Source organism: Ptychodera flava, chromosome 14 (assembly GCF_041260155.1).
Source record: "Ptychodera flava strain L36383 chromosome 14, AS_Pfla_20210202, whole genome shotgun sequence".
Classification (NCBI taxonomy): Eukaryota; Metazoa; Hemichordata; class Enteropneusta; family Ptychoderidae; genus Ptychodera; species Ptychodera flava.
The window spans coordinates 34,024,865-34,044,309 of record NC_091941.1 but is presented as its reverse complement, the minus strand read 5'-3'; the positions used below and the strand labels follow the sequence as shown (position 1 = coordinate 34,044,309).

Sequence of the window (19,445 nt, the reverse complement as noted above, 5' to 3'; positions counted from 1 at the left end):
GGAAAACGTCTCTGGTGTTATGGTAGATAGGCTACTGTACCATGACAATTGTTGAAGCAGTCAGAGCAAGCACCAAAAAAATGTCAAAAAAGAAGCTCAGGCTGGTATGTTTCGATGGCCACGCGCGCACACCTTGAAATCTGATTTGTGTCCCGCCGCGTTCTGGCGCAACATTAATTTAGAGGAAGCTAGGCGGTGCATCACAACTTGAAGTTTATTCAAATTGAGCTAGGTGGGCTGAATCTAGGACGCCGAAGGTACCCAGGAACCCGGGGGTGAGTTCCCACATAAGAGATTTTGGAACAGTAACGTGAAGATTTAGGTCAGAATATTTAGATACACCGTTTCGTATCATATTCGTGAGAAGTATGGTACACACATGCCAAAAATCGTGATAATATAATATGCAAGAACTTATTATTTACCAATTGACTTTACCACGTAACCTCCCCTGGGCATTCAATCAAGATGGACGACGCTAATTTGTCAAAGCTACAAGTGTCCCCTGGCACTTTAAAGCCGAAATTCAACAAAGATGTCGCTGAATATAGTATTACCGTGGCCAGTGATGTCGAGAAGGTTAATTTTAGCTGTATGACCAGCGACAGTGGTGCTTCCTACCAAATAGTGGTAAGTCCAGAGTGTCAAGTAGGCGACTAGCCTAGTGTCAATGACAGCTCGGAACATCGATCGACCTCCACATTGCTGCGATCCGGAGCCTCTGGCAGTACTACTTCCCCGCCTGTCTGATTGTGTATAGTTCTCCCCCACAGAATGTACAACCAAGGGTTGCAGCAACCTCGACACAGAAGGTCACTGGTGGACAGAGGCACTTATATGTCCGAGGCTAAATGCGCCTCCTTCAGATGCTTATAGTTACAACGGTCCCTTTGTGGAGGGACCGTGGTCAGGAAGTAGGTTCGGGTTTCTAAGCAAAAGTATCTCGAGGACGAGGTCCACAAAGTACACTGTACAGTACATTAGCAATACTTACTGCTAAAAGCCTAGGGTACCGCGGAACCAAATACAATGAGTCCGTTAAAAACTAGTAACGATCCTTTAAAGGACATCGTGCCTGCAATGCAGACGTATAATATATTTACAGCTATTAGTAAGCAGTGCAATGCAATACAAATTACAATACAATATCATTACTCTGCATTATATGCTTTATCTAGTGTAATATGTAAAGTTTGAAAAAAGTGATGGAGAAACCATATTATTTGCTGTCATGTAGGCAAATAATCTAAGTGCCAAGTACATCAAAGTATATGCACTGTAAAGTCTAGTCTCCCCATTCCATTTATTTGTAGCATTGGAATTTCACTTTTAATTTGCAATTCAATACTGTTGAACTGGAAGAATACTCACATGTGAAAATAAATGTTTATCGGCAAATCTTGATCACTTTTTTGTGAAATAACATATGCAAGAATGACAAAAATACAATTTCATAGGTGACTGCCAATGTTACAATGAACACTAGAAAACACATCAATGGCCCAGACCGCAAGCTGTAACTGTAGCGGCTAAGCCCACGTGCAACACTGACAAAACTTGTCTGCATCTCCAGCAGCAGTGTCTGATATCACATGCAAACCTGTAACTGCCAAAAGTACCATTGACTCGACCGCAGGCCATCCGGGTACTTGTGGGTTCTTACGTCATTTTGCATCACAGCACCATGAAAACAAATAATTGAAGTTCGGATTTTCAACCATCAAACCAATATTCAAAGTTTCAAATATCTATAAATGACGTAATTTTTAGTTCTGCTTTTTTCACACAATTTGTGTATCATTCGCTCTTCTGTATCGTTTGATCTCTCATTCACCTCGCTCGTATGCGTTTCACCTACTGACATCACTCTGCGGTCCCAAGTACCATTGACTGGTCACTCATGATTGTTGTCATTTTCAGGGAAGTGGTGGTAGTAAGAGCATACCACTGAAAGCAGGGGAGGTCACAGAGATCAAGATAGAGGTCACTTCAGAGGATGGTACAACCAAATTTTACCAAGTCAATGCAAAACGACTCTCACCAAAAGATGCTACACTGAGTTCTCTCCAGTTGTCTATTGGAGTTTTAGAACCAGAGTTTGCCATTGACACGCTGAGTTATGCATGTAAGTAATTAAGTTAATTAGGCAAATCAAAATTTTTAGAACTGTTCCACACACTGTCACATCACAGATGCCACATTTTTGGAGAAAGTTCCAATGACTGTTGGTATAGCATGAGGTATATTATATATATGAACATGCAAGCAGGCACGTGTACCTGTGTATGCAAATGGACTAGTAGTAGTAGAAACCCCTGTGCAATGATTTTGTGATCAGTGGATAATGAAGGATAGCAGACTGTTGCAGTGTGTAAAAGCTCTTAAGATTGACCCATTTTCAAATCATCTTTATTAGCCGTTTTCATCTCTTCCTATTTATTTTGAAGTACATGAATCACATTTACTGTATTTTCTTCTTGGCCAGTGTTATCAATATACACATATTGACTGGCCATGTGGGCCACAGCATACGTCTGTACCCCGAGGGACTGTGAGTCACCCCCAAAAACAAACCGTCTGTTTTTGGGGTGACTCACAGGCCCAACGGGTTAAAGACGTATGCTGTTGTCCTCATGGCCAGTCAATATGTGTTTTATAACACACCTCATCCCCAGTCATGCATAAGAACGTACCATAGACAAAACTTGTCACATGTAATATGTTGGAGTGGTTCAATAAGAAAAAGTTTTTCACAACTGGATCGCACTACTTCTGCAAAACGTTCAATGCACCTTTGATTAGTGTTCGCCTGTTTCGAGTCCTTGTTGGAAACCAGAGCATTCAGTTCTTCTTCAGAAAGTAGGATAAACCTAGAAATTTCTCGACTATCGTTTCGATCGGCCGCAGACGACATCTTTGTTTACATTCCGGTCCGCGCATGCGTCAATGTCGTTTTTTGACGTCAGCGGGCATCATTTTTCGGAACTGATGCTGGCAGGCAACAGTTCCAACAAATGATGCCTGATGACGTCGTTTACGTGGATCAGCACAAAAAGAACGCATCCCATGTGACTATCAATTGGCGATTTAGAATACAGACTGTGGATGAGGTGTGTGTTATAAATGTTTTGAAGATTGCATGATTCCATGGTATTTAGTTTCTTTATTGCTGCCTGGCAATCATCTTTGTCATATTTTTGGAGTATTAATTAAGGTTCAAAGACCTTTTTTCAATTGACCTTTTTTAAGCTAACAACTCTCTAGTGATTAATAAGCTCAGAACCTCTGTAAATTGTATATTTTCAGAAAGCTAGACATAGGGAAACATTTTGGTTACCATAGTGTCACCATTGTTTACATAATTATCATGTGATAGGTAATTTGCATAACCTTACAAAAATCAGTTTTTCCCTATGTTTTGTTTCAATGCTTAGAGATTTGTAGCTGAAATCTGTGTGAGTGCAAGCTGTTCTAAGGATCTTCCAAAGTGTGCCTCAGAATTTTTTTAAACCTTCTAAAACAATTTTTATGCCAGAAAAAACTTCCATAGAGGTGAATTTAACCCTACACGTAGTTGATTTCTTTAAAATTGTGCTCCAAAAAAGCTTAGCAAGATATAAAAAATCTTAGACACATTTTGGAAGAGCGTTGTGACAGCTTGTATTCCAGCAAGTTTGAGTCTGATACTTTGAAGTATTGAGACAAAAAAAAAGGGAAAACCGATTTTTGAAAGGTTATGCAAATTATCTGTAACGTGTAGTTATGTGAACAATGATGACACTGTGGTTACCAAAATGTTCCCCTACATCTACTGGTAGGCTTTCAGAAAATGTATAATTTATGGGGGTTCTGTTCTGAACTTATTATCCACCAGAGAATTGTTAGATTAAAAATGTCAATTTCTTGTCTTGGAACCTTAATATATAAATTTCCCAATCTAAATTATGACTGTTCATAATTGCAAATGACCACAGAAATTGATTTTAAAGTTATTTGAAGTTTCCAGGTTGTAATTAATCTATACCAGCAGGAAACTTTGTGGTCTAAAACACAGTGTATCTCATTCTTTGTTATACCGTTTTCAAAAGTAGTAATCTATAATCTGAGATAAGGATATTGTAGTACATAAACTGTGACATACCCCCAGTACATGTATTTAATCTGTATCTGTACCAATCTGCAGGTGTTGTACCATTTTATACAAGTTCAACGACTGTGAAGGCAACTGCTCCCGACAAGAAGAATGTGGTCAAAGTGAATGGAGGTGATCCAGGTACAGCAGTTTCATTGAATGTTGGAGAGACAGCCATTGACATTGCTGTGACATCAGCAGATGGATCCAATACAGCGGTATGCAAATCTAGTAAATTCTCTGACATTGTACTGCTGTATGAGATATTGTGTGACAATAATAAGCTTTCAACTATTCACATGTTTATATTAAACCTTTTAACTGTTCAGTGAAATTCTATTTACAGGCAATCAATCAGTAGTTTCTTTATGTATTTATCTATTTATCATTATAGCTTAGGATTCAGTCTTATAAATGGGTTCCTCAAAAGAGTCTATAACATGCATGAATGTTGATCCTAAGGTTGTGTTTGTGTAAAATAACCAAGGAACATGTACACATGTTAAGTATAGTGACATTGAAGTTCCATAAGAAGGGATGTATAGTGCACAAAGGAGTGTAAGTTATGCTGGTAATAATTTGCCTTGAGCAATCATTCCCTGTGTGTATCCAATGTATGTCAACAGATAGAAGTTGAGATTAACTGTTTGCTTTACCTTGTCCATGGAATGCTATGGACCCACATATTCTACAGCCCTGTTTAAAATTCACATATGATTTTGTTAAGCCTAATATAATCATTAGTCAGCCACTTTCCTTTACTCTCAATTATTTATTCCTGTGTGGGATGTAATTGAGCTTTCACGAAGGTGAACCACAAAAAGTATGCTGTAAATTTTGATCAAACATAGATATTAATCCACATCATCTTTCCTGTTTCTCACATAGGTCTACAAAGTAGCTGTCACACGGAAACAACTGACCAGAGCTGTCTGCTTTGTTGAATCTCAGAAAGCTGTGAAATATGGGTGTCCAATCTGTCTTGGGCCGTTCTACTGTCCAGTCAGCATCAAAGGCTCTGAGCCAAAGCATGTCTTCTGCTCACCCTGCATCAGTGAGTTGACCAGAACTTCCAAGTTTGATCCCCTTGATGAGACACCCCTGGAGTTGGAATGGAAGGTTCCTGAAACCAGCCTTGACAAGGAAATGTCAGCGGCCATGGTGCATAGCTTGTATGCATATGCAGGTAAGATCCAAATATCATGAGTATCATCATCAGGTGTGTAGCGTGTCTAGATAGTCAAGAAGGGCAGAAAAAGTAAAGTATACATGGTAGGAAGTTGGTTTTCATGTACTTAGATGTTTTGCAGCATTTGCTTGTAGTAATTTGGTAAAATAACATTTCATTCTTTGAATAGGAGCTGAAGAAAAAGTCAAGTATAGTGAGCTAGGAGCTCATGCCAAAGAGTGCAGTCATAAATCAAAATTGGATGGAGAGGTAAGATTGTCCCTGCCACCCTTCCATAAAAGGCACATCTCTGATGAGATCAAACAGAAAGTAAATTGTTTTAACTGATTCAAAATTCAATGGAAAACAAAGGTTTGCAATGTGTTAATTAGATTGGTGCACATACAGAACAATAGGCCCCCTTAACTTTCTGACATATACCATAATATAAATCAACAAGTGTGATCAATGTAGATTCAGTGATTCTGTATTTACTAGTATACAAGAAATGACATCATCCACATCATGTGACATGTAATGCAGTGAACAGGTTCAGCTGCTCATTTTCAGCCCAGGAGTTTCATGCCTGTGTGTGATGATTTTATCACAGAGGAGAATATACAAAAGACAGGACAATCATCTTCTGTCATCAACATTGGCATTTTCATTATTTTGCCCATCTATATAGGATCACAGAACAACTTTATGTCACCCATGTGATGTCTCTGAATCTAGAACATGTTGAGTACAGAATTTTGCAGTGATGTCAAACACTTGAAGATTCCATAATTGTCATCGCAATGCACTGTTGAGTTACTGGCAGCTAAGTGTATTCACGCATACATGTACCTATGCATTCTCTCTCCTGCCCCCAATGGCATATCACTAAAACTATTTACTGTTTGTTGTACCTGTGCAGGAGGATGGAGATTCATGCAAGGATTGCAGCAGAAAAGTGCCAAAGGATGAAATGGAATGGCATAAATCCAAACTATGTACGGCTAAACATACCAACAGAGATACAAAACACACAGCACAGGTAGGTTACCATGAAATAGGAATTTTGCATTTTATTATTGCAGTCATTTCACTTCTGTTGTTCCGTTCTGTCAAAAGGAAGGATTTTAAAAAAGAAAACACACCTCTTGTTAACAATAGTCAACTACCAAGTTAGGTTTGTTTTTAGAACTGGTGTCAGTCCAACTACAGTAGCAGGTACTAGGTGGCAATGAAACTTGGTCTTGAGAGTAGTATTGAGCGGATGAAAAAACAAGACTCTGTTCCAAATAGAGTTTATTTCTAAAACTTCGACGTTTCGATTCCACACAGGGAATCTTCATCAGGAATCTAAAGTTAACTACCAAGTTAACTAACTACAAACGGCCATTTCTCTCAGGATGTGATTCTCATGTCCAAGTGCATCGTACAGTTGTACTGTAGTATACACCTAAGTGTGAATATAAATTTAAATGAATAAAAACAGACAACCATAGAACAGATGATAACTTTACAAAGGAAAAAATCCAATTACATGGTACTATTAAACAAACCGTATTGTACTTGGATAAAAAGTGCAGAAGTCAAAAACCATTCATAGAGCCTTATGACGACTTATGAAGCCTTAGCCTAACAATATCATCTTTTATATCAGATTAAATTACAGAGAAGATTTTGACAATTATCATGTTTTACTCTGCTTATAAAGTGATATCATCTTAATTCATAAGTATGAGATATTTCTTAATAATTGAAATGTTCAGTGATGTGTTTTGGTGAGTCTAAAAAGGTGCTTTAACATATAAAAAAGGAATGCAAGCAATGTTTATAAACCTTACAATGTAGATTTGAACTCCATGAAAGTGGTTAAATTATATCTTGCCATAGAAATTTGCCCTCTGAGTTTACTCCTGTTGTGAATTGTACAGAAGTTCTGAAAAATAACTGAAAATGGTCAATAAGTTGAAGTAACTTATGAATGCAAAGAATTTAGTTGATTAATAAATACATTGCAAAAGTATGATACTTTTTTAAAAATTATTATTGATATTGAAATACTCCAAGAGGAGGCTGTTTAGAATACCAGTCAATAGCACCTATAATAAGCATGCTGAAATGATACCGATACATTGATTTTTCCAGGTCAGAGGCTGGGAGAAGAAAATGCAACAAGTACTTGGTGAAGGTAGTGTTGATAAACTTGTGAAAAATGCACAGGAACTTCTAAAGAAATACAAGGAAAACCTACCCAAACATGGTAAGTATAGCAACATTACACTGAACATGACATGAACATGACGACTGAACATGATACAAAAACGTACGTTCAATGCATACCAGTAGTTATATGTCACACTCCTAGTGATATTCATCATCATGGCAAATCACTTGTAGTACTTTGTGATAAACATGGTGTCAGGTGTTCAGTTTGGGCTGTGCTCTGAACACAATATCATCAGCATTATCAACATCACAATCAAAATAACTTTGCTACTCGGGCTTTTCATTGGTGATTATATCACAAACAGTTTACACAGTTGTCCATCTTTCCCTTGATTGACAGGCAGGGCAGGCTCCTATGAAGGAGGTCAGTCACCTCTAGACTTCCTGACTGAAGCATCACATAATCTAGCCAGTGCTATCAAGTTGAAAGGCAAAGATGGTGAGCTACACTACCAGCTGGGTTTGGTGTTAGAAGAACAGTACTATGCTGCAGAGATGTATGGATTGAAAAAAGACAAAGATGTAAGTGATGATACAGATCAGAAATACCTGCAAAGATAGACCTATCCAAATGTGTGACCTTGTAAAATAATCAAAATTCACGGGATAAATTGGTTATGGTGTATTTGATAAGTATAGATTCTGAAAGCAATAGCTTTCAATTCAATGCACATTTTTCAATGAGCATAATTTCATTAGGAAACTTATACATTTGAATATCAATTCTGCAAAATAGTAAAGAGAAAAATACATTCTTTTTGGAGTAGAAGAATCCTTTTATAATATGTCAGGACATGCATGTGGATAAAACTTTTCGCTAATGTTTGTTTACATATGCTGTTTATTTTCACAAATTTGATTTAATAAATTGCCTTTCTCTAAATTACAGCAGAGTTATGAATCAGGTATACATTTACAGCATGGTTTGGTGAACCAAAATGACTTGAATGTGCTCAATAAAAATTTAAAAATAGCATCAGTCAAAGTAAATAATTTTGATACCTCATTAAGTTATTTTTTGATGGAAATCCTGTTAAGTTTTAACCTACTTTTATTTGAATGTTATCAGAGCCTTGAAGACAGCTTTGCAGCGTTGAATGTTGGAAGCAAGCATGAGAGTACAGAAGAGGAAGATATCAGAGCATTATGCCAGCAGAGGGGGGTAGGGCCTAATGCTCCGCTATCACGTATCTTACAAGCTATTGATGAAGAGTTCAAGTACTTGAAAGAAACAGGACAATCTGCAAAGTCTGACTACGTCCAATCACTCTACATACTGAAATCCAAAGAGGCCACTCAGGTAAAGGATGCTGTAAATCTTACATAAAAGAGGTTAATTTCAACTACACTGTTACTAGCTGACTTCTCAGGGGAACCATCTCTGCCCGTACCTGGGCCAGTATGGTAAAATTCCATCTTCTGTTGCACTCAATAATAAATAAATTGTTGAGTAACTTGTCCTTGGTGGCTTCTCGGGGACCATGAATATTCCATTCATGAGAAGATTATTATAATACAGTGAAAACCAAAGAAGAGGGTGTGAAACCTTCACATCTGTTTTGTAGATATATTCAGAAAGTAGCACTTCACTTTTCTTTGTAAGTCTGAAGAAGCCAGCAACCTCTTCCCAGAAAGATTCATAACATTAATAAAAAAGACAACAACATACTTACTTGTACATGTGAGTCTTGCATGTTCTATAGCAACAAAGTCAATGCCATCCTACAAACAAAGCAGAGTATTTTAGTTATAATGATGTGGTAGATTAGATTAGAATAATCAGTTTTTTGACACATAATTCAAATTGTAGAGAAAGATCTATGTAGCAGAAAGTTAAAGTCAATACGTATTTCATTGCATCATCTTGAATAAATATGTGTATAATAAATATAAATCCTCTTCTCCAATACCAGGTTTGTATATTTCTTACAAAGTAAATGGTTTTATGAAAAAATTGATAAACACCAATCTTATTAACATCAGATGTAGAGATATTGACACTTCTCTACTCAGTCATTTCTAGCTGGTATAAAGAGGCAACTAGCAAGGAACGACCTAGAGAAGCAACATTGCCATCTCTACAGCTGATTTTCATCAAATTTGATAAACACTAAAATAGTATGACTTTTTTTAGGGTTTGTGCTTGTAACTGAGATGCTTTTTTTCATGTTATACTTAGCTTATAATACGCATTCAGAATGCATGATTCTGTATTGAACTGTCATTGACAGGGAGGCAAGACAGCCCAGGCTGCATCCAGTGAAGAGACATCACTTGGCCAAGCTCATTTGAAATTCATGGATGCAGTCTCTGTGAGTCAGAACAATGCTGCGTATAACCTGCATGCTGGTAGACTTCTACTGCTGCAAGGCAAAGTGGAAGACGCACTGCAGCGTCTTGAAGTTGCTGTAGGACTGAAACCAAATCTGCCAATTGCAAGGTGTGTATTCTTCATTGCTTATTTTCTCATCCTTGTGTCAATTGTTTGGTCTTGTATACAGCCTTGATCACTTTCAAGAATTACTTATGGTGACATTATTTCTGTCTGTATGTTGGTATTTTTTACCTGTAACTTTCATGACAGGAAATCAGCATCCTCTCACATTGTTTCTTTCTCTAGGTTTTATTTAGGGCTTGCCATTGCGAGTCAGTCAGCTGGTCCCGGTGCAAGAACCAAGGAAGCAATCACATACCTACATGATGGAGTGCAGTATCTGCTTGAAAAGTGTACCCAGGCTGCTAATGCTGACAAGGATACTGAGTAAGGATGTTATAGATTGGCTTTTGATGTCATTTCACATGTTTTTAAGGTTTTAGTATAAAATGCCTGTGAAAAAGGCCTGATCTCTAAAGAATTGCCTTTTCATGCTTTCAAAATTTCAGTGCATACTTTCATGCAATATGCTTGGAGAAAATATAAAAAGTCTCAAAATAAAGATGCCAAGCATTTTCATATTTGAAGTTTTATCTTTGTGTCCAGAGAAATGCAAAACGAAATCAAGCTGTCACTAGCATTTCCCAATTTTTAGATAAATTTTAGTCTGTTTACATTTGTAGGGAAATGTAAAAAAAATGTATTTATATCAGGGTGAGATTGCAAATGACATATTCATACTGTACTAAGCATTGACAATACTATAGTTGTAGTATTACATATTGCTGTGTTCACCACTGAGACATTGAAACTATTTGTCATACAGAGATAGTCCTCCATTGCATTCAGAAGATCTTTTGCGTAGATCCAACATACAGCTACTGAGAGGCATGGTAGAGTGTGGAAAACTACTAGCCAAGTCACCAAAAGAAAAATGTATGACACCTGAAGAGATTTTCCACAGGTGAGTGCTGTTTTTTCAGTTAACATGATTCATAATTTGGCAAAATCCTGTCTTCCCATGCATTTAAAAATAAATGAATACTTAACAACATATGACACACATATTGGTACAAGGGGTACGATTGTACTTGTCACTGAAAATACTGAAATCAATGGTTCTACTCCGGAATAAAAAGGACGCGATGCGTACGACGTTCTACATACTCAGTACGCCCAAATAATCACGTGATGCCGGTACAAACAAACCCACATGTGTACTGAACGCGTATGGAAATACACGTACGTCTATGCGCGTTTGCGCACATGGCTTTGTTTGTACCGTGGTCGATTCGAATTCCGGGTTTGGCCTATTGCAAAAACATACTATGGTACTACATGTAGTTTATGATACACTTGTGTGTATTAAAAACTTAAAGGATGGTGTACGATACATTAAGATCTGCAGATGACAGTAATGTTTAGCTAGCTGTACATTTCATTGTTAGTGAAGTATGGTATTACACAATTGATTGATGATTGAAGAGTAACATAATTTCCTTCCACTGTCTTTTGCAGTGCTGCCATGATAGCGGCTCATAACATCTGTACGTTGGTGTCCCGGGGTGACGTGTACCAGTCCATGGAATGGGTATTGCTAGACAGTCACTCTGCATTGCTGGAACTCTTACTGACAAAGAAAGCTGATCCAGGCAGAATAGCTGAGAGATGTCAGCGGCTATCAGCTCTCATCAAATCATCCACCATACCACAGAGTACTCAGATATTGCAACTACAACGAAAGGTAAGGAGAAATCAGCATGTTAATTCTCAAGTCCATTGCTTCATATGGATGCAACCAAAGCTGTATAGACAATGAAGCTGTGTAGACAATGAGAACTCACAAACAAGAAAGCTACAGCCAGTAAAATCAATGACATAGTACAAGATGTGTATATTAGACACCTGACTTTGCACAAGTTTTTCCTTTCAAAGCGGTGAACAAACTACAAAACAAAGTACGGTAGGTCTCCTGTTTATTAACCATGTGATACATACCGGTACACACCTTTCATAATATTCAAATTTCAATTATAATGTCCTAGTGCATACCATGGCAAAGTCATTTAAACTAAAAAATTCTACATATGAGACTCACTTTTATTTTGTTGATCATTCTTTAAAACATTGTCATCCTGATACTGGTTGCACTTGACTTCGAGTAATAATATGTGTAATAATGAATTACCCATGTACAACATACTGTTGGACACTTTCTGAAATGAAGTCGGGAAAATCAGGTCAGGAGAGAATCTTTTTAAGTGTAAAATATTCTCCCAAAGAAAGTCTTTGTGTTACTGAAGAATTTCAATTACTCTTGCTCATATATGTTTCCTGTCAAGACTTACATGTATATTTTATTGACACAGATAGTTATTATGATAATGAATAGCAATGATCTGTAACTGTCATGTATAATAAGTTTCATTCATAGAAACAATTTTCAAGGTCTTCTTCCCCTATAAACAAATCCCCAAATTTCTAACAATTTACCTTTCTCACTGAATTTCTTCCAAGACGTGTGAGACAGGAGTGATTATCCAGCCTTGTAACAGCCATAGTCTATACCTGCTTGGTAATGCACAGCTTGCTATGCATGAAAATGAACCTACATCAGAGAGTGGTAAGAAATCACTTGAAGACTCACAGCTGTCATTCAGAGCTAGCATTGAGTTGGAAGGAAAACCAAGTGCTGGGGATCCGCCTTCTCAGCTATCAAGTAAGAGATTAAATTGTCTGCTCTTTTGAAAACCTTCAATGTTGCAATCTTTTAGGATTGTTATGGCACATTCTTACCTGGTTCTAATTTTCTTCAATTATTTTCAAAATGTCAACCCTCAGAGTTTCACAAAATATATTCTTACTTAAGTGTTGAGGCCTTTCAGTACCGTTTCCCTGAATGTGACTCTATCAAACTGTGGAAAACTATGCAGCTTCAGCTTCTCACCCCGTTACTCTTGTACAGAGGTCAAACATTTTCATTTAGAAACGTTATGGTTGACCCAAATTATTGTGGTTAAAAGGTTGAACCACTCTGTGGTAGTAAAAATGAATAGTGGTAAAGTTGATTTTGTATTTGAAGTGGATGTAAGACCTTTATAAAGTCAGATCTCATGCTGATCACACATCTTTAGAAGAACAAGTATTTATACTGCACTGATCAAGTTTATGAAAACTGTAATTTGTTCTTTTCTTGAGATTTGAAAGACTGCATGACAAGCAGATCTCTTGCCACAGAATATTACATTTAACATGAAAAGTTTCCAAAGTAGCCAAATAATGTTTGCAAGGTTTAAAAACTTGTATAGCCTAGCCTGCTTCATTTGAGTTACTAACTAGTTACATGATTCAGATGATGGCGCTGCAAGTGGTGAAAACCATGGATTCTTTCCTTTTAACAGAGCAGCAGTGGTGGGTTGATAACATCAAGAAGGAGGAAGAGAAGAAAGCTGCAGAGGAGAAAGCCAAAGCAGCACAGGCAGCACCAGCTAAAGGTACTGTGGCAGCCCCTGCAAGAGGAGGTGCTGCACGAGGGGGCGCTGCACGAGGGGGCGCTGCTGCAAGAGGTATGTGACTGAGGTGTTGATGAAATGGATTACCTAGATTTTACAGGGACAGCAAAGCCTGGATTTTAAAGTCTAATGGACTTCAACAAACTTTTGAAAGAGGCAAAGTCTTCATTGCTCACAGTAAGAAAGGAAAATCAGAATAGACCTAAATACTATGCTGTTACATCCTGAATAGAATATAATATTTTGATATGTGTCAGATTCCACATCTGAACAGGAAGCAATGAGCATTTTATGCGTTAAAAATATTATGTATATTTGTAAAGTTTATGTGAAGTCAAAACTGTCTTTCTTTAGCAGCAATTTTGTGTATGAATGCAGCCATCAAGTGTAACATACCGGGGGTATATTTATTTAAGTGGAAAGACTTCAACATTTGATTTTGGAACAGGAGACATGTCAACAGTACAGCCAACTTTATTTCCTAAAATATTTGCATACAAGTGTGTGTAAAATGTCTTCCATGACTTTTGTATAAATAGTTACAATTCCTAACAATCAAATTGCCAGAATATGATAGATTTTTACAATATGATATTCAGCCAGATATATGCAAAGATACCGGAAGAGACTTCATATATTTGTAGATATACTAGTATTAATTGTGCATACATAAGAGTTACCAGATTAAAACCCCAATTTTGGGATGAATAAAGTAATATTTAATTACATTGAATGATATAAATTGGATATCAATTTTTCATAACAAACAATAATGCAATAATGATATATAACAATAATGCTCAGAGGCAATAACAATTACTTCATTACATTCTCAGGTGGTCGTGGTGGTGCCGCAGCAGGACGTGGTACCCCTGCAGCCAGGGGTGGTGCAGCTGCCCGAGGTGGTGCAGCCAGAGGAGGTGCTGCAGCTAGGGGAGGTGCTGCAGCTGGAAGGGGTGGTGCAGCAGCTAGGGGAGGAGCAGCAAGAGGAGGTGCTGCGGCAGCTAAACCTGGTGCTGGTGGAAAAGCTACAACACCTGCAAAACAGCCTGCTGCAGCAGCTCAACCAAAGGCTGATGCTAAATCACCAGGTGAGATTCAGCAACTGTGAGTGCAATGGCTGTATAATGTAATGCCCACAGGGACAAAGTTTGTATCTTTTGACAATCAGTCAAATCTCACATTGAGTTTGTTAATTTGACCAAAATATGCTATAAATTAAGTCATCAGATTTCACCACTCAACATACTTATAGGTATAGCAAGTAATATCCTGTAGGAAATAAAAATTGTCATCTCAGCTTTTCCATAACTTTCAGACAACACTCAAAATCCGATTGTTTACTCGTATTTAAGTTGACAGGACAAAAAAATATAAACAATGCCATAAGATGCCAACAGTGCCCTGCTCAGAGCCAACCTTGAGTTTGTCAGTGAAACATATTATGTCATTTTACCATTGTTAGCGCACAGTTTAAAGGGACAAAGCTGGCCATTTTTCTGAATTATGTTTGATGCCAGACACTACTTATATTGTTTGACATGTTGAAAGATACTGAATGAATGGGTGACCATGCATATATTCGACCCCGGTTTTAGACAAATTAAATTAAACCATTGAGAAAATGAATTAATGGTTATGACCATTTAATTTTAAGTAGTATCTTGCATCAAACAAAATTCATGATAAATGGCCGACTTTGTCCCTTAAGCCGAATAAAATGTCATGTTTTTAGGATTTCTGTAGACAAAGTACATATGTATCATCATTAGGAGTTGTGTACTACAAATGTCATTCATTCATCTGATATGCAAACTTTCACAGAGTAGTTACAAACCAAGACTTCTTTACAGTTCAGATATTGATCATCATGACAATAAACAATGTATCAATTATTTCACAAACATTCTGTTGTAACTCTGGCTATGCTCAGCCGGTTTATATGTGTGGCTTATCACTTAGTTGTTTTGGTTAGACCACCAATTCCACTTGACACTTTTTACTATTATTCTGACAAAACATTGCTTTTTTCACAGAACCATCCAAAGAGGAAGCAAAACCCAAGGAAGAGAGCAAACCAGTACCAGCCAATGTACCATTGAATAAAATGAGTCACCTGGCCAGACTGGGACTTGCTAGAGTGCTTGCCAAGGACACTGATGCTGCCAAAGAGGCACACATGCTATACCAAGATGTGATCACAATGGCACCAGGGGTAGGTGAAATGATATGCAGCTAATGTGCAATCTAGGAGTATTTATTCACACACAATCTCTGGCAAGATTTAAAAATACTGGGCCCACGCTGAAGAATTTTACAAATCACCACAATTCTAGGGGGTCAATGTGCCTTTTAAAGCCAGAGAGGCCCCTAAGAAGGCTTATAGTTTCTGTAGGGCAAAGTTAGCATAGTTTCTTCAGATGCACTTAATCTTTGAACGTAGAGAGAGTTTGCTTTCAAAATCAGGTTGTCTTTCTATGTTATCAAAAAACAGCATAAAATTTATTTGATATATTGCTGTGATCTGTAGCATTGTCATTTTATGTTCAGAAGCACCTGCCCCACTGACATCAGAATGTGAACAGATTTCTGACAGTTATTGTGTAAGAATTCAGTAATACTTCAATAGTTACATTGGTATTGATGATAATCTGGTTTGCCTGACAAAACTAAATTAAGTAGCAGCAAATACATTTAGAAGTGTTTCGCATACAATCATTAGGTGTAGTTAAATGTGATTTTGCTCATGGTACATGTAGTTACTGCTCTCACATTTCCTTTCAATGTATCATAATAAATCATAATATTGTGTGTCCATCAGGTACATGATGCTTACATTGAACTTGGTGAGTTGTTAGTCAAGTCAGATCCCTTGAAGGCAGTTGATGTGTATGCCAAGTTTCCATTCCCAGAAGGCGAGTCATCCTTTGACGATGCCTACATCCATGGTGAAATTGTGCGACTGCTGATGAAGAAAGAACAGTTTGATGATCCAAGACTTGAGAAACACATGATTGCCTGGGGAAGAGTCATGGGTATTGGTAAGTAATACCATGTCTGTGTAATGTAATACACAGTATGTAGAGAGATTCCAAACAATTGTCCTTACTTTTTCAGTACAGACATGTATAATTTTAGGTGGATACTTGGTGAAATGATCTGCTTTTTCAAAATTTCAGGTTGTTAGTTTTCCATTAACAATTATTTCATCAGCAAACAAGGAGTACGGTCACTGTGAAATCCTTTCCCAGCTACATATTGATAATAATGTACCTCTTATTTGAAATATTTTTGAATATCCTGCCTTGAGCATCGTACTTCACTATTCAGAAATAACTGCCTTCACAGCATTGTTTAGCAATGAGTGTTCAAGACATGACCTGCAAGTGCTGTGGACATTTAAATGTAAAGCTCCTATGCCAGGACTCAAGAAAATAAAAACCAGGTAGCAAAAAATGATTGACAGGGAAAGGATAAGACAGTATGGGTCACATCACACAGCAAGTCATAGTTTATAACTTTTGTTCTGAAACTTTGTAAACTCAACATTCTCAAGATAAGCATTTTGAAGTCTTTGGCATGTAGCCATTACACAACCCTATACATTTTTGTTTAGCTTTTCATCAAGAGATGAGCAGACAACTATAAATCCATGTACATCCTAAAATCTATACTTACTAAATCATTTGTCATTTTGCCTGTCGTAGGTGCCTTGGAGAAGTATGTCGACATTCTGGATTCCAAGTTCAAGAGCAAACTGCTGATGAATGTCTATGCTGGTGTCAACAATAAGAGCCCTGATGATTCGGACATGCAGGCATTCTTCAAATTCAAGATGTGGCTGTGAAATCAATGTGTCCTTGACTCCAGCGTCTTCTCTTGGAACGAAATTGACAGTACAGTGTTTGGTGCAAACTGATTTGTTACAAGTATAGCATAATAGAAGAGTGCCATAAAGATATAGCTTGCTCAGATGAAAGCGTGTTTATGCAAAGGCAGAGAGGTGTTATGGAAGGATGTCAAAATGATAAGAGTATAGCCCGTCCAAATAAGTGTGCTGTGACAAGACTAACATAGATAGGCAAACAGTCTAACTTATTCATGTGGAGATGATATAACACTGAGGTAATGATTTGTCTGGTAAACAAGAATTATTTTGGTCTACAAGGTCAAGGGTCATTTCTTTATTAGTCAGGATAAGCAAAAAGCATCATTATTATGCCCAGTAAACATGGTCTTGTAGATCGTACTTCTCAGTACACCCACGCATTCATATTCAAATTTGATTCTTTGGATTTGACATCCATGAAAGAATATCATCACTCCAGCCAAACATACAGATTCATCTTTAGATTTTTTATTCCTGCCAATATGAAGCAACAGTTTCCATATTTAAACTGTGATACATTCATTGACAAGTTTCGATAAATCAACAAAAAATGCAGATATACTTATGACACAATGACAAACTGTCATTAATTGCAGCAAAAACTGTGTGACCTTATGGCTTTGAATTCATAATTTCAATTTCAATTTTAGTGTTTAACAAAGATGAGTAACAGTGGACCCGGAGGAAAGAAGGTGTCAAATATCAATCAGCAGAGGGGCCTGTTTCAGAATGATCATCAAAATTATTCATATCCCAACATTCACTCAATACTAAAATGGACTCTCCTTGTCAATGATGTATAACAAAACCACTTTCTCCCATGTCCACTTGTCTTCATTCTTGTTCAAGGTTATCACAAACCTCAAATCCAAATGTCATCAAAATTATGCAAACAGTTAACAGATACCTGTCAGTAACATAACCTTCACTTTGAGTTTGAACAACTATAAACGTCATTAGATTTGATTGGTGTCCTTTTTACCAGAACATAACCTTGCTGACTTCACTTTACATTGAAACTGTTCCGTCCAATCAGCAGTGATTGAAAGAGTACAATGAAGTAGCCTTTGTACATGGTTTTAAATGTTAATTCTTATACATTCCAATTAACTGTACAATAATTATGAAATATTACATGTTCTAAAATGTAAATTCTTAAACATTCCATTGAACTTTACAATAATTATGAAATATTACATGTTCTTAAATGTAAATTGTTAAACATTCCAATGAACTTTACAATAATTATGAAATATTACATGTTCTTAAATGTAAATTCTTAAACATTCCATTGAACTTTACAATAATTATGAAATATTACATGTTCTTAAATGTAAACTGTTAAACATTCCAATGAACTTTACAATAATTGTGAAATACTGTATTTTTCAGTAGACTTCTAATTGTAAGTCATGTGATTTAACATGTTTCAACCAAACACTGATACATGTGTGTTCTCTTAAGTCCGATCAAACTGTCCACATAGGGTGTTATAGAAATTTGTACAACACTTTGCAATGATAAAATCAGATTTTTGCACCATAGAGAAACATCTTCTTATTTCATCTGCATTATCTCTGAATCATACCAACACAGTCCCTGAACCCAGGAGTCATTGAAATGCTTCACCCCTACTTCACATGTATTGGTTGAACCAAACTGACTTAAACAGTGGAGTTTAAACCAAACTGTGAAAGCGATAGGTGTGAGTCATTTAAATGGCATTATAACAGCTGGGAAAATCTTGGCAGTACTCAACATTTGATCAAAATGATTTGCCAGCAGTGTCCCCACAGTTTAGTAATCCATGAACCTGTCTGACTGGAGGGACCCTATTGATTATCAGTGAATAAAATTCTAACCCTTACACCCCTGTTTCCCAGTGTATAAGTCCAAACCCATCAATCCATGTAATTGAGTTAACCTAGCTTTGTCGATGAAATTTTCTCTGAATGAATTGCCATATTTTTATGTCAATTGTATTATGTTGAGTCTATTTTTTAGGGTCTATGGTTTAATCCATACTGTCTATGGCCCAATTTGAAACATTTTTCACTTGTCCAACATGTGAATGGAAGTCAGACAGAAACAAGTTTTAATGCAAATAACAAGCTATGCAATTTAAAACAATGGACTTCCTATAGGTGAAA

General features: G+C 37.0%; 1 protein-coding gene across 1 annotated transcript; it reads left to right on the top strand.

Annotated features, from left to right (window-relative positions):
* Positions 1 to 364: 364 nt before the first annotated feature.
* LOC139150250 (uncharacterized) lies at positions 365 to 17,434 on the top strand. The gene is made up of 19 exons (XM_070722495.1): positions 365 to 630; positions 1,921 to 2,125; positions 4,184 to 4,350; positions 5,021 to 5,318; positions 5,491 to 5,570; positions 6,220 to 6,339; positions 7,440 to 7,554; positions 7,861 to 8,042; positions 8,590 to 8,820; positions 9,752 to 9,960; positions 10,141 to 10,281; positions 10,721 to 10,858; positions 11,413 to 11,638; positions 12,412 to 12,613; positions 13,296 to 13,460; positions 14,243 to 14,497; positions 15,443 to 15,621; positions 16,228 to 16,447; positions 17,114 to 17,434. The coding sequence occupies exons 1-19, from the start codon at positions 469 to 471 to the stop codon at positions 17,251 to 17,253; spliced, it is 3,435 nt and encodes a 1,144-aa protein (XP_070578596.1). The 5' UTR covers positions 365 to 468; the 3' UTR covers positions 17,254 to 17,434.
* Positions 17,435 to 19,445: the final 2,011 nt, after the last annotated feature.